The 27,917-nt window shown below is 48.7% G+C and overlaps 1 protein-coding gene across 1 annotated transcript in view; it reads left to right on the top strand.

Annotated features, from left to right (window-relative positions):
- Window positions 1-27,917, top strand: part of LOC109288798 (dual oxidase 2-like) — a 53,576-nt gene that overhangs the window by 12,420 nt on the left and 13,239 nt on the right. Inside the window, exons 5-32 of the mRNA XM_019504554.1 lie at window positions 1,907-2,108; window positions 3,509-3,675; window positions 3,824-3,884; window positions 4,168-4,264; window positions 4,874-4,964; window positions 6,340-6,442; window positions 6,875-7,038; window positions 8,470-8,636; window positions 9,016-9,134; window positions 10,356-10,493; window positions 11,178-11,291; window positions 12,052-12,254; window positions 13,361-13,546; window positions 13,979-14,204; window positions 15,988-16,081; window positions 16,411-16,586; window positions 16,943-17,012; window positions 17,907-18,002; window positions 20,540-20,718; window positions 21,426-21,656; window positions 22,063-22,162; window positions 22,817-22,866; window positions 23,045-23,172; window positions 23,837-23,990; window positions 24,824-25,056; window positions 25,440-25,598; window positions 26,286-26,441; window positions 26,920-27,048. Coding sequence (XP_019360099.1) covers window positions 1,907-2,108; window positions 3,509-3,675; window positions 3,824-3,884; window positions 4,168-4,264; window positions 4,874-4,964; window positions 6,340-6,442; window positions 6,875-7,038; window positions 8,470-8,636; window positions 9,016-9,134; window positions 10,356-10,493; window positions 11,178-11,291; window positions 12,052-12,254; window positions 13,361-13,546; window positions 13,979-14,204; window positions 15,988-16,081; window positions 16,411-16,586; window positions 16,943-17,012; window positions 17,907-18,002; window positions 20,540-20,718; window positions 21,426-21,656; window positions 22,063-22,162; window positions 22,817-22,866; window positions 23,045-23,172; window positions 23,837-23,990; window positions 24,824-25,056; window positions 25,440-25,598; window positions 26,286-26,441; window positions 26,920-27,048 — 3,993 coding nt within the window. The remainder of the gene's footprint in view (window positions 1-1,906; window positions 2,109-3,508; window positions 3,676-3,823; window positions 3,885-4,167; window positions 4,265-4,873; window positions 4,965-6,339; window positions 6,443-6,874; window positions 7,039-8,469; window positions 8,637-9,015; window positions 9,135-10,355; window positions 10,494-11,177; window positions 11,292-12,051; window positions 12,255-13,360; window positions 13,547-13,978; window positions 14,205-15,987; window positions 16,082-16,410; window positions 16,587-16,942; window positions 17,013-17,906; window positions 18,003-20,539; window positions 20,719-21,425; window positions 21,657-22,062; window positions 22,163-22,816; window positions 22,867-23,044; window positions 23,173-23,836; window positions 23,991-24,823; window positions 25,057-25,439; window positions 25,599-26,285; window positions 26,442-26,919; window positions 27,049-27,917) is intronic.

The following is a 27,917-nucleotide window of genomic DNA, read 5'->3' as shown; positions in this document are numbered from 1 at the left end:
CAGTCACTTGTTAACTATTTCACTGGTGGATGGACCCAGACAGTGTGTATTTCAATGGGTCTGTGACACAAGAACATACAGGGGCCTTACCAAACAAGCAGCACAAAAAACAATAATGGAGTGCAAAGGCTGAGTCACCCAGCCACCCTTATCAATGATATTAGTACGCAAAACATGAGTGCCCTGTTCTCCAGGCCAAGACTCCAGCTTGTCACCATAACATGTTGCCCTTGTGTATCGCACTCTACCGAAAGTTCATAATTAGCCCAGGTGATTCAGTCCTAACAACTCATGCAAGGCAGACAACTGTGACTGTGCTCATGTTACAGATAGAAAAATCAGACATAGACAAAATGATCTACCTGAGTCACACAGAAGCCACTGGAAAAGCTGGGGACAGAGTCTGCCTCTTGCATCTCCATGTCCTGTGGCTAATCCTTCCTGATTTCCTGTCAGTTCCTTTTAGATCTCAGCTAAAACCTTCTATTTCCCTAGGGGCGCCTAGCCCAGGTGAGGGTAAGGACTCAGGGAGGCTCTTTTGAGTCACCTGGTTAATTGACATCCTCATTTCTTTTGACACAAAGCTTCATATATGCCAGATGACTGTACCAGGCTCTTCTAATTGATTTATGTCTTCAAGTTTACCCCTCTGTGCCATGGATGTAGAGCCCAGGACCACTTCAAATCCCAAAAAAGGGGTTTTCATCTTTTTTGGGATTTGAATAACACCGTATCAGCCCTTCATTCCTGCAAGCTCTTGTTATCTACTAAATATGCTGTAGCTACATCACCCCAACCCCCTTATAGACAGTGACAGCATTTCATTTGTGTTCTCAGAATTGCACACATTGTTCCCCATCTCATGGGAAATAACAGAGCAATAGAATTACCTATCCTTTCTCCCCTCATTCCTTCCCATCAAAAAAGCCATGTCCATATAGAAGCTCATCATGGACTGAACAAAAAGACATTTTCAGTCATGGCTGAATCCTGATCATGTGGCTGAATCCCAATCACTGCTGTTCAGGCAAAAGCTACAGTTTTAACCCTCTCACAACCTCTGCCAAATTGGCAGCAGCTTTTGGCTGCTCAGCCAAAATGTACCACCAATTTAACAGTGGTTTTGAAAGGGTGAAGACTAACTGTGATCTGCAGCATGCATGCCACTCCTCTCTCTCTCTGTGGCCACAGAGAGAAGCAAGGCCCCAACAGTCATTATACTTGTGAGGGTTCGGCTGGGACACAGGTGGTCGGGCCTGCATGTAGGCCCTGAAGGGCAACCAGAAGGTCAGCTATCAGAATTCAGGAGAGTCAGAGAGCTGAGTGTTAAGTTCTAGGGAAGATCCAAAAACTGGGTCAGGGAAAGCTGAAGCTGAGTCAGGAGCTGGGAGAACCAGATAGCAGTGAAAGCAGGGCTTGCCAAGGCAGACTGAGGTTGTTATCAAGGCATGCCTGCAGTCTGAGGCTGCAGGTATATGTAAAAGGACTGAGTGGTGCTCTCTGCAGCCAATCCATTTTCAGAATAGTTGCATTCGCTCAGCATCAAGGTCCGGGTAGAAGCTCAACAGCTGACCTTGGTTGGGCCTGACAATACTTTTCCTTTGCTTCTATTCTATTCCAGAAAACAGCTTCCTTGCTTAAGGCCCCCCCCCCCCCCAGTTTTGGAGGGCTGATTTGGGGGAATAAGGTGTGTGTGGTATATGAGTAAATACAGTATTACTGGGAGTTAGGTTATGGAAGCAGATGGTATGATTTATTCTTACCACACCATGTCGTTCCTCAATAGAGAAAAGCCTGCAGAAGACCTACACTTTGGCTAAGCTCTGATGTTGCTCGGTTTCCATTTGGGGACCAGGGGGCAGCTGACTTTCTTCTTTGACCGTTGCTGTTCTCCTTTTCTCCTCAGGTCAATGCTGTGACGGGCTGGCTTGATGGCAGTGCCATTTATGGCCCCTCCCATTCCTGGAGCGATGCTTTGAGAAGTTTCTCTGAGGGGAAGTTGGCTTCTGGGCATGACCAGGATTTCCCAAAGCAGACAGATGAGAGGCTCCCCATGTGGAAGGCCCTGGACCCAACTACACAGCAGGGTGGTTCCCAGGGGATATATGGTAAGCAAACTTCATGGTCCAGTTTCCCTGCTAGACCACTGAAATGAATTCACCACTCAGCTTCACATGGTGCATTGCCTAGGTCATTTCATGCCCAATTTAGATTGAGTTCCCCAACCATCTCTGGATCAAATTAAGCCCAGAGACAAGCATTGCAACAGATATCACAGATTAACAAGGAAGTGTGGTTGGCCTGGCTTTAATTCTTTCTAGCACTTGGGCTTTTTCATCAGTCTCATGCTCAATGTGTGCACTCATTAGCAGAAGAGAGCATTTGTGTATGAGCACATCATCCTCTGTGGTGAGAGAGGGAGACTCAGAGTGTAAAACAGATTTGCCTTGTGCCTGTAAGGGTGCTGCTTACCCTGTGGGAGCATGCATGATGCATAGTACTCAACCTGGAGAGGAAAGACAGACAGGTAGAAATCCCCAGGTGTAAGACTCTTTGTTCTTGGGTGTGGCATGTGGTTTTTAGTCTGGCACTGAGGTGTGTTCATTGCAAACAGAAGCATCTCTCAGCAACTTCCAGGCTGCAAGAACACAGGGCTTTTGACTCCATGAACCCTGTCAAAGGGACAAGGGTGCTCTCAGGTCAGTGGGGTGGTGTCCATTCCTCAGTAGTGCCCCTCCCAGGCAGCTTGGGAGGGGGGCAGAAGACTACTCTGCATCTGGATCCTGCTGAAAGGTGCTCAAGAGCCACCCATCTATAACAGGTACAGCTCTGCTCATCCAGATGAGGCAGAAAAGGTAGTCTACAGAGCGACTGTGAAGGCCAGGGGGTTCTGACTGGGGAATGGCTGGGCACCTCAGCTCAGGGAGGAAGGTTCAGTTCTGGTAACTTTTGTCATATTTTTGTGATGAGTATCATGGACATACGGCATGGAAACCCAAACACGACATGCACCCACACCTCCACAAACACACGCAAGTAGACTGCCCTTCCTCTAATCTGAAATAAGGTTCTGACATGTAGGAAGAAGCTCTGCCAACAAACATGCTTTTCTTGTTCTGATTTCCAGACTTGCCTGCTGGTCTGTTCTCTGCCCCTTCACCCAGCCACCTTCTCTGGCAGCCAAGAAAGCACAGAGACTGGGATACCTCCCCGCCCCTGTCCCCAGAGGGGTCCCTTGTCCTGGGAGCAGTGGCAGGGCTGCAGACAGGGCACATCAGTGGGAAGGTTGCAATGCAGACTATATCCATTTTGCTCCCTTGGCATAAAGACAGGTTGGCAGCCTTTGCGTACTACTGGGCTCTGTACCCAGTGCCAGCACACAGCCCCAAGCACCTCACCTCTTCGAAGACTTCCCTCCCCACTGCCCAAGGGAAGTCTTATATGGGCCAACCTGTCTGTGCCCTTGTGCACTGAGATTGGTTCCTGACAGGCTCTGTGATTGTTGCAGACTTTGGCAATGCCAAAGGGAATGAGAGCCCTTTGCTGCAGGCCCAGAGCATCATGTGGTTCCGCTACCACAACTACCGGGCATCGAAGCTGCGCCAGAATAACCCCAGCTGGTCAGACGAGGATCTGTTCCAGCACACACGCAAGTGGGTCATTGCCACCTACCAGGTGAGGCAGCTTGGGAGGAAGGGGTGAGTAAGGTCTGTGTGGAGGGGCCAGCTCATGGGGGAGCCCCAGCAATAGTCACCCTCCCTGGGCTCCCACGCTGGGCCCCGTTGGGTCTCACATTGATTCAGTTTCCTCCTCTCCTCCCTAGAACATTGTGCTGTATGAGTGGCTGCCGGCATGGCTGGGGGAAAGCATCTCATCATATAAAGGTGAGGTGCGGGGGCTAGATCTGGGGCAGGGGGGGCCTGAGGGGAAGTGGGGCATTGCATGGAGGATGGAGCCAGCAGGTAGTGAGCAGAAGGTGCAAGGGGGAGTGCAGAGACCCTGCAGAGTGTGGGGGAAGCAAAGAGGGGCAGGAAGCCAGCAGGAGCACAACGAAGTCTGAGGAGTCAGGGGGTGCAGTGAGCAAGGAGAGCAGAGGGAGTGGCACCGGGCTCTTCTCCATTCACCCCTTCAGGTGCTGGGGCCCAACAACTGCATTTCATGCTTCAGGTTACAGCCAGCACGTGGATCCCAGCCTGTCGCCTGAATTCCTGGCAGCTGCAGAGCACATCTTGGCCACCATGGTGCCCCCTGGCATCTACATGAGGTAGATATGGGGAGCCTGTGCATTCTGCATGCTGGGTTATGGTGCTGGTCACCTAAGGCCACAGAGTTAGGTGGGCACTGTCAATGCTTGTATGGTACCAGCCCTGAAGTCCTGCACAAGTCAGACTGCAGCATCCACCCTCCCTTCTTCTTCAGCCTGAAGATTCACCCTGACACCTTCAGGCCCCACCCTCCTGTGCTTCCTTCCAGAGCCTGCTTACCAGCTCCTGGCAGCAGGGCTGTGACCACAGCCCTAAAAAGCACGCTGTACAGAGACTGGGCACCAGCAGGTCTGTGATGTTGTTTGTCCCAAGCAGATGTGTACCATGCAGTTCATGCCACACAAACCCATGGGCATGCAGCAGCTCCCACTCATCTCCTCCAAGGCCCTTCCCCTGCCCACCTGTCTGTAGAGAAAATAGCAGGCCTAGACCCCAGCAGTAGAGAGATGTTCTCTGCACCCAGGACCATCTCCTGCAGGCTTGGACACTAGCAAGCAGCAGATAAGCTCTGCAGAACACAGCAGTGCCCGCAGAACCCCCTCCCAACCACACAGTGCTGCCTGGCACAGAAAGGGCTGTGTGGCCTCACTCCTTCTCTTCTGTTTCAGAGACAAACAGTGCAATTTTTGGAGAGCGATCGACCAAGACAAAAATCAACCATCAGCTTTGCGGCTCTGCAACAACTACTGGAGGAGAAAGGTAAAGAGGTGCTGGGATGGACAGGGTTTTTGGGGATGCCTTGGGCAAAGTCAGGATACATAAATGGAGGGTCAAGTCCTGTCCTCACTGCTGCAGCCAGGAAGGTTCCAGGGACAGGCTGGGTAGGAATGAGAATAGGATTTAGGTAGTTGCTCCATGTTACTGCACAGCAGGTGCTTGATGTTCTAGTACACCCTTGCCTTCTGAATGGGGGCGGATCCGGGGAGGTTGCATTGGTGCAGGTGCACCCTCCACCCCTTGATTGCTGCTCCGCCCAAGCTTTTGAATCAACAGCTATCATCACCATGATCCTTGCTAATTTCTCTCCACTCCACAGGTATTAATAGCCCTCTCTCCTTTGCAAGGGCCTTGATGTTTCACTATTCAAACTATTCTTTCTTCTGCAATGTTGCTGTCTCTTAGCCATTCCTGGGCATATCTCTCCCATTTTACAAACATTCAGACTGTTTTTAGCTCTAGTTAAAAACCTTAACTCAGGTGTGGTGATACTAACTCAGATGTAAAAATGACTGACAGTGAAGCATTGGGTGAATTGGAGGCATGCTTCACTAAGCTAGATTTTTGTTTCATGAATCTGAATAGGAGACATACATTTAATTATGATGACTACACGACTAATGAGATAATATTTTTTACTATTTTGACTATTTTTTAAATAGAATTATAGAAAATGTGGGTTAAAAGGGACCTCAGGAGGTCATCAAGCCCAAACCCCTGCTCAAAGCAGGACCATCCTCAACTAGATCATCCCAGACAAGGCTTTGTCTAGCTGGATCTTAAAAACCTCCAAGGAGGGGGAGTCCACTACCATTCTGGGTTGACTGTTGCAGTGTTTTACCACCCTTCTAGTGAGAGAGCTTTTCCTAATATCTAACCTAAACTTCTCTTGCTGCAACTTGAGCCTATTGCTCCTTGTCCTGTCATCTGCCACCACTGAGAACAGTTCAGCTCCATCCTTTTTGGAACCACCCTTTGGGTAGTCGAAGGCTGCTATTAAATCCCCTCTCAGTCTTCACTTCTCTATACTAAATAAGTCCAGTTCCCTCAGCCTCTCTTCATAACTTATTAGTTATAAGTCATAGGGAGTATTGGGTTCTCTGTCTCTTGATGTCTTCAGATCTAGACTGTATGCCTCTCTGGAAGAGAAGGTTTAGCCAAACATGGGTCACTGGGCTAAATCCAGCAGCAACTGAAAGAAATGCTCTGACCTGTGAGACACAGGAGGTCAGGCTGGAGGATCACACAATACACGAGCCACCGTTTCTTTAGGTGCCAGGTCAGGCAGGCATTAATGTCACTACATTGCCTAGCCTTGCACCCTAATGAATCCATGACTTTTCCCACTCCTGTTTAGAACCCCAATCTCCAGACATCAAAGGATGTGGATGACCTGCTGCTGGGAATGAGCTCCCAGATTGCAGAGAGGGAGGACAACATTGTGGTGGAAGACCTCCGAGGTATGTTGTAATGGCTGCTATTTATCTGAGCATCTATCCTTGTTAGTAGTTCTGGTGGGTGTCCATTGCAGAAGAGCCACAGGGTCATGAGCAAGTCCCCAAGGCACTAGTAGGTCCATACAGTTCTGTGCTGAAGCTGGTGCAGCTGGGGCTTCATGTCTAGTTGCAGTGTAGACATGTCCTCAGGAATCGTGGCATCTGGACAGACAGTCTCATCCCAACAAGTAACAGCATGGAAGTCACTGTGCTCAATTCCTGTCCTGTAAGGCCTTCCTGTGCCATACTGGGAGATGATCTTCACAGGGAAGAGGGAGTTTGGTGAGGGGAGAGGCCAGTGTGTAGCAGGCCCCAGCTGTCTGGCACAGGCAGGGTGATCACTGGAGGTTGCATATACATTGCCATAACTTTACCTCCTCTCTTTGGGCTCTGCAGACTACTGGTATGGGCCACTGAAGTACTCCCGCACTGACTTCGTGGCCAGCTGGATCCACCGGGGGCGAGACTTTGGCTTGCCCACTTACAATAAGGCCCGGGAGCTCTTTGGGTTAGCCCCTGTCCAGAACTGGATGGATTTCATTACTGACGTGGATGGACAGGTCAGATAACCTTGAGATGTCATGAACCTACAGTGGGGGCTTCTACTGCCATCTGTTGAGCCTTGGCTTTCACAGACAAGTTATTTGCCTTTATCTGCCCCTGGGCAGGCAAGCAGTACACCTCCTCCCCCCGCAGTGTGGGCACAGTCATATGGGCACAGAAGTGCTCCTTCTGGACAGCTTATTCCTCTAGGGAAAGGGAATGAGGTCTACTGGGACAAAGCTTTTGTATCCAGGGATAGCTGCATAGCTGGCATAGTTGCAGTGGAATAACTATGTTGATCACATAGTTATAGCCCCCCAAAATGTCACAGTACAACCAGGATAAAACCAGGGTGTAATTCAGACCTCAGTCTAGGTTTAGAACTGGCCAGAGAGAAATCAGTGCATGGATAGCTGCGGGATGGGGTTCACAGCTGCAAACTAGTACCGAGGACATGGTCTTCTTTGACTCCTATTGTCACCTTCCCTGCCCTGGGGTTGAGCTCTGAGCCAAAGCTGGTGCCACTGCTACCCACCCCTGTGTGCACTCCACTTCTCATGTGCATTGCTGCTGCTCCAGCACCAAAGCTTGGAGTGACATATGTTTCATGGTGAGCTAGAGTGATACCATGATGGGCACTGGCTGATACAAAGCCATGGACCCAAATGTGTGTGGTGCCGCCTACCCTCCTCCCTCACAGACTTCCCAGTCCTTATGAGATTAGGCCCTTAGTCTGTTAAACAGTAAAGGCCAAGAACACTGTATATATTTTCCTTGTTCTTCTCTCCAACCTTCTTGCCAGGATCTTACTGGTGAGTGGGAATCACCAGCCCCATCACCCCACCCAGCAGCTGCACTGTCTGCTATTCCAGTAGTGACATGCTGGTTGGGGAATCTTTTAATCCAAAACATCAGGATCCAGCTGCAGCCATGGTTGTACACAGAAGAGTCTAAATCTTTAGAAAAGGAGGCTATGGTGATCTTCTGGTGGCTCCAGTACCAGGAGGGGATTGCAGGGGAGGTTGGAATTTATTTGAAACAAGTCCCAACAGGAAAGCACAGGAGTTCTCCTGAGGGCCATGGGGCAGCTAAAATTTTCTGTAGACATGCTAGAAGGAAGCTTGGTGGGATTTTTCCATCCCCTGGAGCAGAGTGACCCAAGGGAACAGGCACTTGGTTGTTCCACACAGTCAATTCCTTGAAATCATTGGATGAAGCAAGATGGAGGCCATAGAAAGGCTATGGCACCCATACAGACTTACGTGCATGGCTGCCCTTGACAATGTCCACTACCATCTGACTTTGCCATGAGACCCAGTGACATGTGTCAAGGGCTGTTGACGTTTTCCAAGCCTTTCTGATACACACACATTTTTCTAATCACAGACCTGCATATGTGTAGGGCTGAGTTTTGGCAGACTTTCCTAATGCTTGTGTTTGTTCTACAGGTCGTAACAGAGGTAGCTGCCATGTACAACAATGACACCTCCAAGCTGGAATTCCTCCCTGGAGGCATGCTGGAAAGCAATGGATCCCTCTTCAGAGCCATCATCCGGGACCAGTTTGAGCGTTTGCGAAATGGGGACAGGTTTTGGTTTGAAAACACAAAGAATGGGTAAATGTCTCCCTAGTGGTGATCACGTGTAGTAATGCCTGGTGTTTTTCTGGAACACTGCACTCCAGGTCAAGCTGCAATAGCATCCTTCCCATTTTGAATCCTATCATTCACAGTAACGGGCCTGGAAAATAATGGTGCAGCCAGATGGACAATGAAAGTGGATTCCACTAGGGATCTGTGGCTGAAACAGGAGTCAGTCCTGCAGCCTGTCATTCATCCCCTAAAAAGCTGCCATAGCCCCTTGGCTACTTCCTAACATGGTGCAGCATGGGTCTAGTACTCAGAGTCCATGATATGTAGTCCTTAGACTCTCCAGGTGAAGTGAGGCAGGGTGCAGGCTGTGTCCTCTCTGATGTTTCCATGGTCCTTTCCTCAGGTTATTCACAGAAAAAGAAATTGCAGAGATCCAAAACACCACATTCTATAACGTCCTTGCTTCTGTCACCAATGTGAATTCAAGTCAAATCCAGGACAGAGTCTTTTTCTTGAATAACGGTGAGTACTTTCCTTCTGCAATGCTATGCTAATGGCTCAGGGCAGCCAAGGTCCCTTCAGAACTTTTGTCATAGGACAGAACATCCTGGGACTGGACAACACAATCTGACACAGTTCCCACAACACTCACTAGCTCACGAAAGGAGCATTCTGCTAAGATAAAACCCAGATAATGTACTTTGTGACTACCCTCTACTGTATACCTTTGCATCCATCAACAAGAGGATGAGGGCTGAATGAAAGCTACCAAGCTGGCCTGAATTTCCATAATTTTTACCTAGGTTCTGGAAAGGTCCCTTGTAATGTTCACTCCTAGACGTGGCCTAGACCTCATGCCCCAGCTGTCAGCAGTGTATGAGCATGAAGAACATTCTGGGTATTGGCAAAATATGGGAACCCAGCCAATAGGGGTTCCTGCCCTATGACTCTTCCTCATTTTCTGTGGTATTGTGGTCCCTCCTTCTTAACTGTCTTTAGCCTGGCAGGAAGTTTGGCAGATTCTTCATGTGTGTTATGGCCCATAATGTCAGCTGGTATTTTGCATTGTATTTTTTGCTACGGCCTGCCCCATAAAGTTATTAATTTACAATGAAAACATTTTTATTAAACTCCTTCTGTCCTTTTTCAGAAGTTTTATTGATTCTATTTTAAATATGCAAATTCTGCAATAGATAACTAAACCTGAAATGATTTCCAGAATTGCAACATGCTCCCTTCATCATCTTAGTATGCAGAACTAATGCTGAAAAGAAACCGAGCACCTGTCCTGGGGTCCCACCCACCACAAAGTATTCATAACTCATAGGATAAGGCGAAGAAGCATGCAGTGCATTTTGTGGTTTCTCAGAAGAGCTGAGAATAGAAGCACAGAGAAGTAGGGCTGGAAGGGACCTACAGAGGTCATCTAGGCCAACCCTCTCTCTATCCAGATCATGCTGTGGAACACCTCTCTGCGAGAAATCCTGAGTATTAAAAAGCAATTCTGTGCTGCATTAGAAAGGGACTTTAGCAGAGACTCCAGTTCTCACAACTGACAGCAAGGATTCAGCTTCTGGAGACCTTAGAGTTAAATGTAGGGTCAAGACTCTCTTAACTGCCCAAAGATCTCCCAAACATTAAGGAAACCCTATCATTGACCCTTGGGGAATGTATTCTTAAAGAGAGAGTGCACAAGCTGGGTGAACAACACAGCATTCATGTCCTTTTCTCTTCACCTACCAGGGGCTCCGTGTCGTCAAACTGAGCAATTAAAAGCAGAACGTCTGACCAACTGCACACCCCTGGTTGTGCTGAACTACTTCGAAGGCAGTGGTGCTGGGTTTGGGATTATTATCGTCGTCCTTTGCTGCTTGCCTCTAGGTTCGCTCCAGTCTTGGCTTCCTTTGCTGATATCCTGATAGGGGGACAAGTCACTGTGGGTACTGAGCACTTGACACTCCAGATAGTGTCAGTGGGAATTACCAACAGCTTTCCTCAGGAACTGGCCTTTTGTTTATAGGTGTCAGCTATTCCTGTAACAGCCCAATCCTGCCAGGCAGGAATTATCTCCTGAGTATCTTCAGGCCCCATGGCAGTCTTGGTGGGGGAGAGGGGGAGTAAAGCTTTCAGAAGCAGGCTCTGCCTCAGTGATAGTTCCTGCCTCACTCAGCTCAGAGTGCTTTCATCTAATCTGTGACACTATGGCCATATGGAAGTGACCTCATATCTCATAAAACATACCTCATACCCCAGCAGAAGCAGGAGCCTCTGGTGTGGTACCCAAAGTGATGGACTTGAGGCTCTGCTTGGAATCAAATAGGGTGATTGCAGATGATAATATTATTGGGATAAAGACATTGGAATCAAATAAAGTTATTTGTAGCTGGAACATGCCACAGTGGCTGATCCTGATGGGAGCTGTAGTAAATTCTTTCCTCAGCACCATCTCTAGAAAGGATTATTTTTAACTCACCAAGATGGCCACCAGAGCTTATTGGCCAAAAAATAAGTGGTTTTGTAGCCTCATATCTCATTTCTTTCTTTCCTGCTCCTTTGCCTCCCTAGTAAGTTTATTCATTGCCTGGATTGTTGCCGCTTTCCGCAAGAGAGATTTCAAGAAGCTGAAGAGAGAGCAGAACACCAACGTGAAGAGGGAGGCATCCAGTGAGGGAACATGTGGTAAGGTGGCCATCCTGGGTTGGTCCCAGGGCGCTGTGACAGGAAACCCAAGCTCCTTGGAGTGACATGCAGTGGGTGATTTCTCAATAGCCAGAGTTCCCCATCAAACACCTTGCGCTCCATAGCCAGCTGCTTTCATAACCTAGGACAGTGCAGGGACAGCAATAACTCCTCTCCTGAGGCTGGGCTCCTTCAGTTGGAAGGAGCCTCACATGTTGAACCCACCACAGTCTGTAGACATTTGCTATAGAAACTGGAAAGATCCTGGAGATTTTATCCTGCATTGTCAATTTGGGTTAAAATTCTTCTCAGATCTGCTTGACTGGTCTCATCCCAGATGTCCTGACAATCCTGTTTCTAGAAGAGGAGGATTTTTCCCTTAATATGGGTATTTTATGTCCCAACACAGTTCATGGATGTGGGTTACTCAGTAATGTATAGATGACAGGTCTATAACACTCTTAAAAATTGAGCCAATAGCTTGATCCTGATCTCTCTCACACTGGTGTAAATCAGTATGAACTGCACTGAGGACAGTAGAGATGCATCAGCGTAGAACCAGTTCTTGTGACTTCAGAATTAGGCTCCACTTCTGCAGCAATGCAATGTCACTGCTGTTTATTGTTTGATTAGTAAAGTTTCCAACCTCTTCCCACAAGCCCCATGAGCCCCTTGGGTGCAGAGACCACTGTCCCAGTGAAGAGAGGAATTTGCTGGCACTCAAATATCATGTTCTCAACTGACTGTTCTCTCCCCTCAGCCTTGGAGTGGCAAGGGCCCAAGACAGACAGCTACCTCGTCTACGTTCAGCTCCATTCGGACAAGATGATCAAAGTTCTGGACAGCAGGTTGTCGGTGCTTCGAAGCATCAACCTCCATGCTCAACAGCAGCTGGATGTGATCCTGTCCAACAACAAAGGGAACAAAGCTCTACTCCTAAAGATTCCCAAAGAGTATGACCTGGTACGTAGTGTGACCCATGACATGTGGCTTGTAGCTGTCCACTTTACTATACCTATCACAAGAAATGTATCCCCCACACTGTGGGTGCCTCTACACATTCATTAATGTACAGAAGTTACTGCACATTTAGTTTAGTGCTTGCTTAATGAAGTACTAACTAAATGCACAGTAACTACAGTTACTGCATAGTAACACCGATGCATGGGGTTTTTTTGTGATGCTTACTGCCCAGTAGCCTAATACTACTGTGCAGTAGTGTATTAGCCTGGTTTTTGCCTAACACACTATGGCACAGTGTTAGGCTACAGCACATTAAGTGTCTTGTATAGACATGCCCTGTATACACCTATGTGTCATGTTCTTGGAAGCCCACAATCCATTATGGGGATGTCGCTTTATAACCATGAGTTCTGATGCCTTATAATGTGTCAAGCCCAGTAAGTGATAATATCCATACTTTGTTCTGAGAAAGACCTTCTTCCAGGTCTGTGAGGTGTAACAAATATTCATTTCTAGTCAATGTGACTTTGGGCCAAGCCACAAAGCTTTCACTCCCTAGATAAGCTTTTAATAAATATCAGGAGAGTGCTTAGCCCTAAGTCAAGGAAACAGGTGGACTGTTCCATTTCCAGAGTAGACATTGCTCTGTTGTATAATATTTTAGGTCCTACATTTCCACTCTCTGGTATGTGAAGAATGAACACTGTTAATGACAGATAGTCTTGTCCCACTAAATAGCAGCCATATATACATAGGAAAGCATTTGCTGGTCTGGTTCAAGGGGAGCAGATACAGTAGAGAATCTTTCAGATGGGCCTTGCAGATGCTGGTCTTATGTTACAAGAAGCTGCAGCCTTCCCTCAATAGTGGCCCAGCATTGTTCCTGTGGAAATAGAAGTGTCACCTGTGGGGTAAATTAGGTTTGTTTAAAGGCTGGGCCTGTGTGTTTCTGTTCAAACAGAATTGGAAAGGGGAAACATATTTTACAAGCCTCCCAAGCACTGTGTGTTGCTCTGTGCACTGAAGATATCTTACCATGACACTCTCCCAGTCTAGCTAAAAATGGGTCCTACTCACAGTCTCATTGTGTGGGGTTACTTCTCTAGGTGTTGTTTTTCAATGGAGAGGCAGAGCGAAGTGACTTCACTGGGCATTTGAAGGCCTACCTGGAAATGAAAGGTCTGGCTCTCAACATAACTGACATGAAGGAACAAGACCTGCTAAAAAGGGCTGTTACCAAAGAACAAAGGAAGCAGGTTCTTGAAACTTTCTTCAGGCATTTATTTGCCCAGGTATGTACAGTACCAAGGGGTGAGTGTGATGACTTTAAGATAAATAGAAGGCTGGTGCTTATATTGACTTAAGCATTCAGTGTTACTGCCCTGATTGCATGAGAACATTAGTAAACCACACATGAGGAATATAATATTTGAAGGATTTTTTTTGTTTACAGGAGACCAAGGAAATGGCAATGCTGAAATATTATCATTTGATTTCCAAGACGGAACAGTTCTTTAATTATATCATGAACATATCAGTAAATGTTCCTAAATGTTGTATTAAAATAAGATGAAACTTTACAGCAGCCTCTGCTATTCAGTCTTAGCTGGGAGGTAGAGGGAAAACTGCCATTTTTTCCTGGGTAGAACACAAGACACTTGGATGAACATGGTTCTGCTTTTTATAGTGCTAAATATTATCATTATTTGGGGCTCATATGGCAGGTGCTGGACATTGACAAGGCAGATGCTGGAGACCTCAACTTTGAAACATCCCAAAAAGCAAAAGAATCTCTGAAGTGTGAGCTGAGCAGTGTTGAGTTTGCTGAGTCCCTGGGGCTCAAGCCCCACTCCATGTTTGTGGAGTCCATGTTCTCCCTTGTTGACAAAGACGGCAATGGGTATATCTCCTTCCAGGAGTTCCTGGACATCTTGGTGATCTTCATGAAAGGTGAGACTCCATGTTAGCTGGAGAGCTGTGGGAGAAGTCACTGACTTGTTATAGTGAAAGGGAGTATCTTGATGAAATCACAGCTCCATATAAACTGGTTCCTCTGTCATCCATGCACTGGTTTCCCACCCCCAAAAGTGAGCTGAAGCATTTCATGGTCCACTTTTCAAATGAAACATGAAGTGAAGATCTTGCCTGCCTGTAACAATTGCAGTCCACTAGGACTTACAAAAGCGAGGTGATTCAGTCTGATGCCTCAACCCTGTTTCTTCAGGTTTGGGAGCCCAGTGCAGCTAAAATCCCAGCCTAGTCTGAGTTTCCCTCTGCTAGTGATGTGTATGAAGCATGACAACCCAAGGCCTCAATTCAGAACAGCCCATAAGCAAGTGTTTAAATGTAATCATGTGCTGAAGTATGAGTAGGCATGGGTTTGAGCATATGCTTAAATACTTTCCTCAATCAGGGTCCAAGTCTCTACACTAGTTTCAGACAGATTGAGAGAGACATCAGCTAGTTAATTAACAAGAAAGGGCTGCCTGGCATTTCTGCTCCTGTCTGGAGTGGCCTTCAGCAAGCGGCTTAACTGGGCAGTTCTGCACCCTGGGGAGCAGTGGGCAGTAGCTGTAGCTGGGCCAGCAGTGTGGCAGCTGTTGTTTTTGTGTCCTCTCCCTCCCCAGGATGGGGACCCAGGGTGAATGCCCTCGTCCCCCTCTTTTAGTTATGCGACTGCCTTCTGCGTGATATGTCCACATATTGAATCTGCACATGTGAATCTAAAGTTACTTTCTGTTGAATCTGCTAATGTCAATGCACGTATGGTTTTACTTTATGTTTACAATATGTTCTCTGCCTGCCGGTCTGGCAGCACTCATTCCCTCGCTTGTGGTTGAAGTCATTTATTTATAACATGGACAAACATAATGCCTTCAGCTATGGATGTGGAGAAGGCAATCTCTTCTCCTTGTTAGAGCTGGCTGATATTTGGCTTGGTTGTCCCTGGCTGTCCACGGGAATGAGAATACCAGGAAAGTGTGTTGGAAGACGAGACCAGCATCAGTAGTATCAGACTCTGCTCCACCATATAGCTCCAGGCTGGGGAGGAACACACAACCTTAATTAATCTAAATAGGACTTCCAGGAAATCATTGCTCCGTGATGATTACTGAAATACAAGCTCAGTGAACAGTTCACAGCAAATAATTAATTTGGTCAAGCTTGCTTCTTCTTTCGCTTGTAAATTGTCTGTGACCAGGTTATGATTTTTCTGTTTTATTCGCTATTCATAATTACTCCCAGAGTCTCACAGTGAATCTGGGAGTAGTTGTGGGGGGTTTGTTCTTGGTTGTCATAAATATTCAAATTTGTGATGCGTTGGTTATTTCAAATGTCACTTGATGCTGTTTCTGCTCCTGATATGAGGAATTATATGGCTAATTAACATATGTTGGATTAGGAATCTTATATCTGAACATACAAGACAGAATTTGCCATCAAGTTTAAGATTTGCTCTTTAGATGGCTTTGTGGTAGTAAACCTCACATGCAATAGCCCTTGTGGCAACTGAGCAGAAGAGGAGCAAATATAGCCAACTGTAAATAGCTGAAAGGCTTTAACTTCTTCTCAGCCCTATGATTTTTGGCTCCTTTTCACATTGAGGACAGTGACTGATGCTATAGACCTGTAATCTCCACAAGAGTCTTTGAAAACACTTTGACCAGCTCTGTGGCAAGAGGCTCTAGAAAGAGAAAATATTTTTTACTCCATCTCTCTCCTTCCTTCCCAGGCACCTCAAAAGAGAAGTCCAAGCTGATGTTCAGAATGTATGACATTGATGGGAATGGGTTTCTCTCAAAGGAGGAGTTTCTAAGGATGCTGAGGTATTGTTGCTGTCTATAAACCAGTGAGATACATAGTTCCTTTTTTTCAATAGTGGTCATTAATCTTGGGTGCTTCAACTTCCCAGTGTCCTATATTGGACATCACCAACTCTGTACTCAGACCCCATTTTTCCTCTGTGATTGATACTCTTGGGGCTCTGTCTAGTTTCATTTGAAGGACTGAAGTGACAGTCTTGCAACCCCAACAGAAGCCACTCTGTAAATCATTCCTGAAACTGGTCGGCTGCATCATATGCAGGAGGGTCCATGTTGATGCTTTCTGAGAATGGGTTTTGTTCTGGAGCTCCCAACTTTGCATTTTTCTCTAGGTCTTTCATTGAGATCTCCAACAACTGCCTCTCGAGGGATCAGATAGAGCAAGTCACTGAGTCCATGTTCAGGGCCTCAGGGTTTCAGGACAAGGACGAGCTGACATGGGAGGATTTTCATTACATGCTGCGGGACCATGACAGGGAGCTCCGCTTCACCCAGCTCTGCATCAAAGGTTGGTGTGGGGTAGGGAGTTTTGGGTTATATCGCTGCCTGTAGACATTGCAGATAGTGGGAGCAACGTGTCTCCTTATGAGCACATGAAGAAGTTATGTCTATTGCTGGGTGTAGCTGGTTGTAGCTTACCAACCAGGCACTCTGCTCTACGAGATAGCACCTTGGCTTCTGCTCTCAGTATTCCCATGGTACAACTCATGATGGCCCATCTCTTAAGCAGGGCAGACTGTCCAAAGTATGTCCTGGCAAATCCCCCCTAAGAGAGGCAAGGGCAAGACAATAGGGGCCCCTGGAAATGTGTTTTCATTGTTGCCCATTTGTAACAGGTGGTTTTGTCCTTTCTGCTTTCCAAAGGTGTTCCCGAGGTTTTCAAACAGAACTTACACAACCGTGTCTCTTTCATAAATGGAGCCAAGACCAATGGGTAAGCTTTCCATGCCCCTGGCCAACAATTACCGTATAGCTGCTGCTGCTCCATTCTTTTTTCCCACTCCTCCTGCCAGCTATGTTTCAGTTCTTCACCAGAAATCACTCCACACTGGCCTTCCCATCAGCAGGACGGGAAAGTAAGCAGCTGCTTCTGAAGCTCCAGCATGTGCCTGGGTGTGGGATGGCACCAAGAGAGGAGAATACCTCCCTCTCCCTTCTCCCACTGTGACTTGAGCACTGTGTGGCTGGGGAGTTTGCTCCAAGAGGGGAGCACAGGAGAGACAGATCTCTCTGGATTTCACCTCCGGTTTCTAGTATGGAACCTTAGCTTCTGCTGATGGTGGAAGCCCACATCCTTAGCTTTCAGGGAACTGGGATGCCTGACATGGTGTGCATCTGGTGCGCTCATGGCGTAGGTAGTTTCATAGTTAGTAGGTAGATGAACTATTTACCACAAGGTAAAAGGGAACAAGTTTGACTGCACATCAGCTACTCTGCAGTAACTACCACATGCAAACTCTTCCCCACCATGGCAAGCAGAGGCTAGGCCACTGTAGCTTAGCTCTCAGTGAAAGAGGGACAGGGAAAGACATGGAGGCATTTATCAGGGAGGAGCTGACTTGTTGGAAAATCCTTTTACCCTGTGATATCTAGTTCATCTGGTCATACCCTCACAGTGCAGTGGAAGAACCCAGGAGACCTACAGGGGACCTCTGGGTGGGGTCTCCATGGCTCAGCCCTCACATTCTGGGAGCATGACTCACTTGGCCATGGCAGTGGGATTGTTTGGAGTGCACTGGAAAGAGCAAGCCTGTCTGTTTTCCATGTTGTGTCATCCAAACACATACCCAGAAGCATCCTTAGAATATATGTAACTCTCTCCTGGCAGCACAGTCCCAAACAGGGATGAAGCCCCAACTTCGGAAATCCCCATGCTGCCCATGGAGCACCAAGGGCAAGAACTGAGGAAGAGATTGGGCAGAAAGTGAGTATCCAATCTTTTCTCCTTGGGTCCTGTCTGACCTGAGCCCCTGAGACCCTATGGGTGGTTGGGCTGTTGCAGCTAGGATGTTCCCTGTTTCAATGAGCACCATCAGTGTAAGGTAGTGTAATGCTACACTTAGTAGCACCATGACCAAAAGAGACTTGGGGGTCATGATTGATCACAAGATGAACATGAGCCACCAATGTGATGCTGCAGCTGGCAAAGCAAACAAAACTTTGGCTTGCATCTACTGATGCATCTCAAGCAAGACCCAAAAAGTCTACATGTGCAAGACCCGATGATCTCATGAGGTCCCTTCCGGCCCTAATGTCGATGAAATCTATGTTTCTTGGTTCTCCACTAGCCTCTATCAAAGTGGTGTAAATTATATGCAAAACAACCATTTAAGCAAGACAGAAGAATATTCTAGGTCCCCTTGGAACTGGAGCAACAACTCAAGGAATGGAAGGCAGCCACCTGCCTGGGTCAGGAGTGGGGTTACTGCTCCTGCCCCTGATACACATGCCAAGCCCCTGTTTCTGACACCCTTCCTCAGACTGGGTGCATCTACGTGTGCACTTTATTGGGGAGTAGACTAATTAATTCTGTAGTAAAGCATTACTGTCTACATATGCAGTAAACTAATTAACTCCTAACAGTATTATCTTATGGCACAGTAATTCACTGCACTGAAACATATGCAGACAGTGACCACATGCATAAATTGTGACTGGTCAGCCCGGCCAGCTTGGGGCCAGACTCCTGCCTAGACCCTCAGCTGCCTGCCACCTGGAGCCTGGGGCTGACTCACCATGTGCCCTGCCAGCCTGCTCCACCCTGGCTCAAATTGCCGCTGTCCTGGCCAGAAGTGTAGATCCTGAACCTGGGAGCAGTTTAATTGGGCTCAAATGGCTCCAAAGTTTATTGCTTCACCATTGAGGAGCAGCTCAGACCCTAAGGAGCCTAAGAATGCCAGTGGTACTACTCCAGGAGTAAGCTGCTACCCTTGGTAAGAAAGGGTGTCAGAACCTGGCCCTTCGGGAAGTCCCAGGGCTGCCAAATCCTGTTGTTTAATAGAAATGTATGACTGGAAGGGAACCTTGCTCTTGAAGGCAACATCTCATAGAATCCTTCTCAAAAGCCATTGAGCTTTGTCTTAAATCTCATTAGGATTTTTCTTGCCCTTATTTCTCTTATGCAGAGATTTTTCATCTGTATTTCCTTTACAAAAAAAGTCCTGAATCCTGTTTCAGTCATAAAAGAACTGTGAAAATAATGTCCTTTTTGCAGGTCAGTGCCACTGGAAGCCAGTGCTGCCATTCACTTAATCCCAACCCAGGTCTGCTCTCCATATTAGCAGGAGAGTAAAGAGACCCAATTGCTATAGCGACAACAAGTATTTATCCAAGGTAGAACAGCGACACTTGTTTAATGCCCTGACATATTATCAGGACATGTCTGAAGGTACATATTTTCCCATTGGATGTGTCTACACTGCAAGCTGCCTCTGCCAATGCATTGTCAAAGTGCACCGTGCTGCTTGCTAAATTGGAAATAGCACCATTGGTTCACACAGTGGGAGGACCAGACAAATAAGCCCCCAGCATTGATTAAAATATCCCCAAGGCCACATGAACATGGCTGTGCTGCTTTGGGGGTGGAAGGTGCCATGCACCATGTGTTGTGGCATGTTTGTCCATGCCGTTCCCTAGCACAAGAAGTCTGAAATTTAGATGTGACCTTAGATTTCTTAGTTTCTGCCACATGCCTTGGGCGTTTCCTTCAGGTTTCTTTTTACCGTAATTAATTCCCTTTCATAGCTTCTCGTTAAAGCTTATCTTATCTGCCTTTAATTCTATACATTTTCATTAGTGAGTATTGATTTCTGTGCAATGCAGTGTAAGGTTAATATTATCTGCTGATATTACCGTATACACATTTGCATAGACTATTACTGTTTTTATTCTGATAGTGGCACAAGAACACAAAAAAGAAAGGCAGGGTTCCTTGTTTTAGGTACTGCGCAGACACATAGTTTTAGGTACTGCACATAGTTTTAGGTATGGCACAGACACATAGTAAGAAAGTTCCTGCTTCATAGAGTTTACAGAATCATAGAATCATAGAAAAGTAGGGATGGATGGGACCTCAGGGTCACATAGTCCAGCCGCCTGATCAAGGCAGGATCATCTCTATCCACTCCATCCCATACAAGTCCTGGTCTAACATATTGCTAAAACTCCACAGACAGCCTTGTTAGACAGCTCCAAGCCACATTGCCCCCAAACACCTGGAAGACACTAACCTGCCACAGGTAATGCAGGGGGACAAGGGCTGTCAGTGTCCCCTGTGCAAGGGTTGTAAAATGTACTTGGGAGATCTACTGCCAACAAGGAGCTGTACTGTCACTGTGGTTATATTACTGATTTACACCCTGCTCCCTTTTGCAGTCCTTTGGAATCTGGCCCTTGATTCTTCAGGGTGCAGCGTTGGGTCCTTTGTGCCATGTTGGATCAACCATAGTTCATGTTTTCTAGGGCAATGCAGTACCAGCCAAATTTATACACAGAGGCCCAAAGGAAGAAGTACCAGAGAAGCAAAGTTCAGCAGAAGATCCAGACTTTCAAGCGCTTCGTTGAAAACTATCGGCGCCACATTGTGTGTGTGGTCCTGTTCTCTGCCATTACAGCTGGCGTATTTGTGGAGAGAGCATACTGTGAGTGTCCAGCCAGGGTCCAGGCAGCCGGTTCCAGAAACACTGGCAGAAAGGAGGGCAGCAGAAGTCTTTGTCTCAGGGGCTGCAGCCACCCCTCAGGCTTGACCATGACTGAGGCAGTGCGTAGAGTTTGTGAGCCATTTAGATGGCAGGATGACAGGGCCTGGACTCTCCAGTGAGACTTGTGTGTCACACCCCCCACCCCTCCACGCAGTGTAAAGCAGCCTAGTTCTGGTCATTAGAGTGGGGTGAGCAGAAAGGATTATATTTCACTGGCAGGCCTAGCTCCTGCTCTGACCATTCTGCACCAGTATAGAAGTGTCCTGGGGAAGGGGAGTAGCACATCAGACTGGAAGGGGACACAGCAAAGCCCACTACATCGATCCTCCACTGCTATGATGCTCCATGGGGATGCCATGCATTGCTGGCATAAGTTAGAGCAGCCCCAAGCCTCACAGAGGGTAAGTCTGGGGCTTCCACCTAGAAGGCCTCAGAAACAAAGAATGAGTATGAGCTTTCTAATGCCAGACCACTCCAGTGCACCACGTCCAGCTTCCCATGTGGAAATGAGCAGGTTTATTTGCCCCTGTATCCTAGAGAGGCCCAAAGGGTGAGCACGCCCCTTCTGCAGTATCATTCACAGCCTGGGTATTCAGTGCCCTGTAGTTCCTTCTCTACATAACACAATGGCCCTGCTTGGTCTACAGATTACGCCTTTGCATCCCCACCCACTGGAATTGCACAGACCACTTTTGTTGGCATCATCATTTCACGAGGGGCAGCAGCCAGCATCTCCTTCATGTACTCCTACATCCTGCTCACCATGTGCCGTAACCTCATCACCTTCCTGCGGGAGACCTTCCTCAACCACTACATCCCCTTTGATGCTGCTGTGGATTTCCATCGCTGGATTGCAATGGGAGCCCTGATTTTCTCAGGTAGACTAGTTACTTGGGGAGGAAGTGGGAGTATCAATCTAGCCTCTGTATGATGGCAAATATAGCATCAATCCAAGCCAGCAACTTAGCATTCACAGCTAGGAGCAGGCATGAGACAGGGTCCTTTAGGTCTGAGCAGCTCCGCTGGACACAGGCTGAGGGAGATACATGAGCAAAAGTATGCAGATGTGCATGGAACTTACAGGGTCAGGAGATAAAAACTGATGTGCTGCAGCATGATTCAGAAGAAAGGGAAACTGAGGTTGCCTGGCCAATAGATACTGCTTGACTACAGTGCTCTCTTTGCCAATGTTATTCAGATTGTGTGTTTTGGTTTCATGCACAGAATGACAGCACAATGTGACAAAGTATTTGCCTTCTCACTCTCTGTGTCTGTCTCCTGCAGTTCTTCACACCGCAGGCCATGTTGTGAATGTCTACATCTTCTGTGTCAGCCCTCTCAGCATTCTGTCCTGTCTCTTCTCCAACGTCTTTATGGATGATGGGTAAGCCTGGATAGGAGGCATTGCCCTTGAGAAGGGCTGGCTTAGGAAAGTAGAACTGTCTGAGAAGTTTGGGAAGAGCATGGAAGAAGGAGGGTTTGACACAGGGAACTGAGTGAGGTGGATTTGATGGCCTGAAAGATCTCTCTCAGCCTGACACATGCTGATATTTGGTGGAATGATATCCCTTAGGAGATGACATTGCATTGGTGAAGTGACACCATCCAGAAAAGCACTGTCATTGTCTTGTTCACTGTGGGTGTAGCTGGGACAGGTGTGGATGGCCTACCATCAGCAAGCATTGGGTTTATTCCTTGGAGATGGAAGGAAAGGATTGCCTGGTTTGAGAGACCAGAGTTTTGTTTGTGTGTATAGCACACGGTGCAGATATTGTAATGGGTCCAGGTGGCCAGCAGACCTTTGTACAGGTGTGTGGGCTGCACAGGTGCAGTTTTTGTAACAGGTTAAGGTTTTCTTTGGGGAGCAATACTTGGAGTGTAGATATATATAACCATATGTGTGTGTGTGTGTGTGTGTGTGTGGTTTTGTTTTTGTTTTTTTTTTACAAAAAAATAAAATTCCATGGGGCTTGTGGTGGCTGGGTGTGTGATTGTATGGTTTGGTTGTCAGAAGATTAATTACTTTGCTCCCCTCCAGGTCACAGTTACCACAGAAGTACTACTGGTGGTTCTTTCAGACCGTCCCAGGTAAGGCCAGAGGGATGTGAACATGTCCACGCACATCACACTGTGTGCTTTTGTGTTTAGTGAGTCTGTCTTCATTGCTCCAACATCTCTACATTTCCTAGCAAGGCATGGCCCCCTTCTTGGCCAAGCCCATTGCTACCATCCCTCCTCCATTACTTCCCAACCCTGTCTCTCGTAGGCATGACTGGTGTTCTGCTGCTTGTGATCCTTGCCATCATGTATGTGTTCGCCACCCACCACTTCCGACGTGTCAGCTTCCGGGGCTTCTGGATCTCCCACCACTTCTACGTGCTGCTTTACGTCCTAGTAAGCCGGCTCTGATTCCTGCTGTCGTGCTAGTTGTCATTACTGGATACTGATGTGTATATTGTGTATCTAGTACACAGCATTCACGAGCTGTAGGCAAGGATCTAGTGGGTGGGGGAGGAGGAGTAGAGAGCAGATGGGCTTCTTAACTAGTCTTTCAGGAGACCTCCTGATGTAGACCTAACACTGGGACCTGTTTGTCCCCCATATAAGCAAGGCAGCAGTACCAAGGGATGCTGCCAGGCAGGAGGGAGGTTAATAGCCTGCAAATTAGCATGAGCTTAGGCAGATGAATGTGACTGGTAAAGAAGATAATATCCCTCAGTGCAGGAGGGGAGATCCAGGAGAAAGGTCAGCACCTGCAGAGACTGGAGCACGAGCAACCACAGCGTCTTGACTAATGCACATGGTGTGGCCTAAGGGAGAGTTGACTTGATTGGGACTCAGGGGAGCAGAGTTCATGGCTCTGCTGCTGGGTGACTCTGAGAAAGTCATTTCTCCTCTCTGCCCCTCAGTTTTTCCAGCTGTGAAATGGTGATAATCTTGACCCTCCTTAGTAAAGCACTTGGAGACCTACTGAGGGAAGCATGAGGCATGTTAATGCATGAGCTGTTTCTAGCACTAAGTGTGGGAGTAACAGTTGTGCTCACTGTTGTGTTCCCAGATCATTATCCACGGCAGCTACGCTCTGATCCAACAGCCCCGTTTCCATATCTATTTCATTATCCCAGCTCTCATCTATGGAGGTGATAAGCTGATGAGCCTGAGCAGGAAGAAGGTGGAGATCAGTGTGGTGAAAGCTGAGCTCCTCCCATCAGGTACAGTGGTGACAGGTTCCCTGTGGGCCAGCGGAGATAGAGGGAGCTCTCAGCAGAGAGGGGAGCTATCTCTGGTTCCTCCAAGATGTGAAAGGCAGGTGCTCCTCACAGCCTGAGATCTTTGCCTCCCTGGGGCCTGCCAGCTCCTTGTCTCTGTCCTGCCCAAGTCTGCAGAGTAGTGCCTTCTTTGGAAAGGCCTCAGGTGAGCTGCTGGTGCTGGCTGGGAGCTGCATTCACCTTGGAGCTGCAGATGTTACGAGGGAGCCAGGTCCTGTGATACCAACAGTCCTCACACCTTCTAAGCACAGCCATGAGCCAACCTTCCTAGTGCCTTGGTGAGGCAGGGCAACTCCAGTAGGTCTCTTCACTGGTGCCGTAAAGGCCCAAACATCTGCTTCAGGCATGTTGGTAGGGAATTTAGGTACTCATAGGCTAAACCAGACATTCCCTCCTAGGCTCCCAGGGCTTTCCTCTGGTTCAGATGCTGTGGAGAGCCCCAAAGCCACTCGCCAGGCAGCCCCCAGGACAAGCTCCCATCTGCTAGCAGCACAGTGCTGGAGCCCTGTGCCACCTTCCTAGCACACAGTGAAATGCCTGGTTTCTTCCTACACAAGCGCTTCCTCTTCCTGGATGGACATCCAGACAGGGCTCTCCCTTCCTCTTCATGGTTAGTCTCTGGCTGCAAGTTGAGTCATGGAGCCTGCACCCGGGTCTGGAGCTCCCTGCAGCCCTCATAGTCCTGTCCCATTTCCCCAGTGTACCTCAGTTGGGTGTAGTGTGAGCAGCCAGTACCTCAGGAAACGTGCTAAGGAAGCCCTTTGTCCTTCTCTTAGGTGTCACCTACCTCAAGTTTCAGCGGCCGCAGGACTTTGACTACAAATCTGGGCAGTGGGTACGGATTGCCTGCTTGTCCCTGGGCACAAATGAGTACCATCCCTTCACCCTGACCTCTGCACCCCATGAGGATACGCTGAGCCTTCACATCCGAGCAGCTGGGCCCTGGACCACCCGGTTGCGGGAGCTGTACTCCCCTGAGAGCGTGGCTGAGATTGGCCAGTATCCCAAGGTAAAATCAGCATTTCCACCACAGTCAGCCCAGTGTGGGTTGCAGGGAACAGAGCTGCATCTTTGGGGGCGAAAGGCCTGTGGTGCATGGGCCTTCACAGTGTGCATCTCTGAGCTGGCTCACCAGTGAGCCCCAGCCTGGTATGGGGAGAAAGGGGATCCCCTCAGTTGCCAGTGCCTTTGAGCTAAGATGCCTGGATTGTTTGGAGCCACAAGGTCCAACCTTAGCTGGGCTGACTCAGTCTGTCACCTGAGTCATGACGGTACTTCGATAGCTGTGATGGTTTCCATGTGTGAGATGTCCAGTCCCTGGAAGGGCTGCCTGTCACAAGTCATGTACAGCTAACTATAGCCCAGCATAGCTAACACCCATCTTCTTTCCAGCTCTACCTGGACGGACCATTTGGTGAGGGCCACCAGGAGTGGAACAAGTTTGAGGTGTCTGTGCTGGTGGGAGGGGGCATTGGGGTCACACCCTTTGCCTCCATCCTCAAGGACCTGGTTTTCAAGTCATCGCTTAGCACTAAACTTCTGTGTAAGAAGGTAAGAGTCCTCCAGAGAGAGAGGACCCTCCTTGTGTCCTCCTGCCCCATGCTGAGTGGGAGGAACGGCTAGCAGAGACCACCCAGGTGTGAATTCTCAGGGGAGAGTGAGCAGAGGGCCAAGCTTGGCTGGCACTAACCACAGCTCCTGGGGGTGTAAGATCAGTGCCTTGCTGCCCTCAGAGCTGCTGCTTCTCCTATTGCTGTTCAGTTAGAATTGGCTGCAGGGGGCTACACTGCTGAAAACAACATCAGCCCCCACCACCATGTGCCTTTGCTGAGGACTTAACCTGGGGCAGTCCCTGTAGCTATGAATGGCTCACACACCCATCTGCCCTCAGAGCACCCAGTGGAAGCACCCACCTCTGTGCAGCCCCCTCAGCACAGAGTTTCCACCTTTGATTCCACAGCCAGGAATCTCTCCCAGGGCTAATGCAGGCTCCCCCAGGGCAGGGCCAACTTGGGGCAATCCCCAGGGCAGGATATGGCTGCAGGGTTCCTGGAGAAGCATCTGGTTTCTGTGCCTGACAGGACACGGACACTGTGGGAGTCCCCTAGAGCAGTGTCTAGCTGTCAGTTGCCCAGGACAGTGGCTGGTTGTGGGGTTCCCTGGTTAGGGTTCCTCAGGGGTGGGGGATGATGCTCTGCTCCCCCAGCCCTAGTGCTGACCCTTTTCCATCACTCCCAGATCTATTTCATCTGGGTGACGCGCACACAGCGGCAGTTTGAGTGGCTGGCCGACATCATTCGTGAGGTGGAGGAGAGCGACCAGCTTGGCCTGGTCTCCGTGCACATCTACATCACCCAGCTGGCTGAGAAGTTTGACTTGCGCACCACCATGCTGGTGAGTGCCCAGCACCGGGAAGGGGGAAGTCCAGGGTGGGGCCAGGCCAGGCCAGGCCAGGCCAGGGGCCAGTTTCTTCCCAGCTGGGGAGGGGCCAGAACCCCTTACACTACGGCACAAAGGAACCAGTCCCCGCCTCGGGGCAAGGAGCAAAGTGGGGCAATATCCAGCTTGCAAGCTAGGTCAGGCAAGGATGTGGGAACAAGGCAGGGCTGCACAGCCTTGATGCTCTGAGGCTGCTTCACAGCTCTTCTCACAGTGGGTCCTGCCCAGTGCCTGGGAAATGCATCGTGAGAGCAGCTATTATCCTCTCTGGGACAATGCTCAGGGCACAGGTCAGGACTGGTGATTGATGCTAGCTGAGGGCTCTCCTTGCCCCTCTGTGCCAGGCGTCCTCTTGTGCCCTGTGAGAGATGGGGAGGTCCTGTCCCAGGCTCCCCGTCCCTGTTCTGACTCATGGCTGCCCTTCTCTTTCCAGTACATCTGTGAGCGGCACTTCCAGAAGGTCCTGAACCGGAGCCTGTTCACGGGGCTGCGCTCCATCACGCACTTCGGGCGGCCTCCATTTGTACACTTCTTCAACTCCCTGCAGGATGTTCACCCCGAGGTCAGTGCCTGCTAGCCCTCAACCTCTGGGAACCTCTGACAATCCCATATTACAGTGGCTTTGAGGGCACTGGGATTATACTTAGCATTGTGAGCCCTGGCACAAAAAGGGCATGGGTCTAAGCACAGTGGGGCAGGGCTGGGGTGAAAGGAGTGTCCTGCAGGCTGGGTGACGTGCTGAAGCCATACTGAGGACAAGAGAGGCATCCTCTGCTCCCCACCTGCAGGGAGAGTGACCAGTCCTTACCTCAGCACATCTCCGCTGATTCAGGGTATACAAATCTCTTTCCGCCCCCCCATGGCAACACCAGAGCCAAAGGGCTTTGGACTCCACGGAAAAGCTTGCCACCAGTTCTGAGGCATTCACTGCACAGTGTCACCAGGACAGAGGAGGGCACCTTGCTAATCCAAGGGTTGACAGAGGTTTCTGGTCTTCAGACCCAAACTCCAACTCCCGCTCACTTCCTTGACAGACAGAAGTGAAATGACAAATTCCCAGTGGGATCAGCTCATTCCTAGTCATCTTGGGTCTGGGACTGACTAGACCCATGTGTGCAGAGTCCTCTGGCAGCCGGAAGTGCCAGTGCAGTTGAGGGTTGCCTGTGCACAGCTGTCCCAGACTAGGAGGCATTAGTCCCTTCCCCCTTTCCTCTCCTCCCTCCACAATCACTGACCAACTTGGCAGAGTTTAAAGAATGATGAAAGTCACTGGGAGTTGGGAGGGAAAAAAAAAAAAAAAAAGAAATCAGTGCATAGAGCTGAGAAAAGCTAGAGACAGTTATTCCAGCCAGAAGGAGTCCCAGGGGACCAGCGCTTGCCTACAGGGCTATGAAAGGCATGAGAGGCCTTGACATGAAGCAGCGGTGACTG

The sequence above is a fragment of the Gavialis gangeticus genome, unplaced genomic scaffold (assembly GCF_001723915.1).
Source record: "Gavialis gangeticus isolate Ggan-Ray unplaced genomic scaffold, GavGan_comp1, whole genome shotgun sequence".
Taxonomy (NCBI): Eukaryota; Metazoa; Chordata; order Crocodylia; family Gavialidae; genus Gavialis; species Gavialis gangeticus.
Note: the sequence above shows the minus strand (reverse complement) of the source record. Positions and strands in the feature narration are given on the sequence as shown.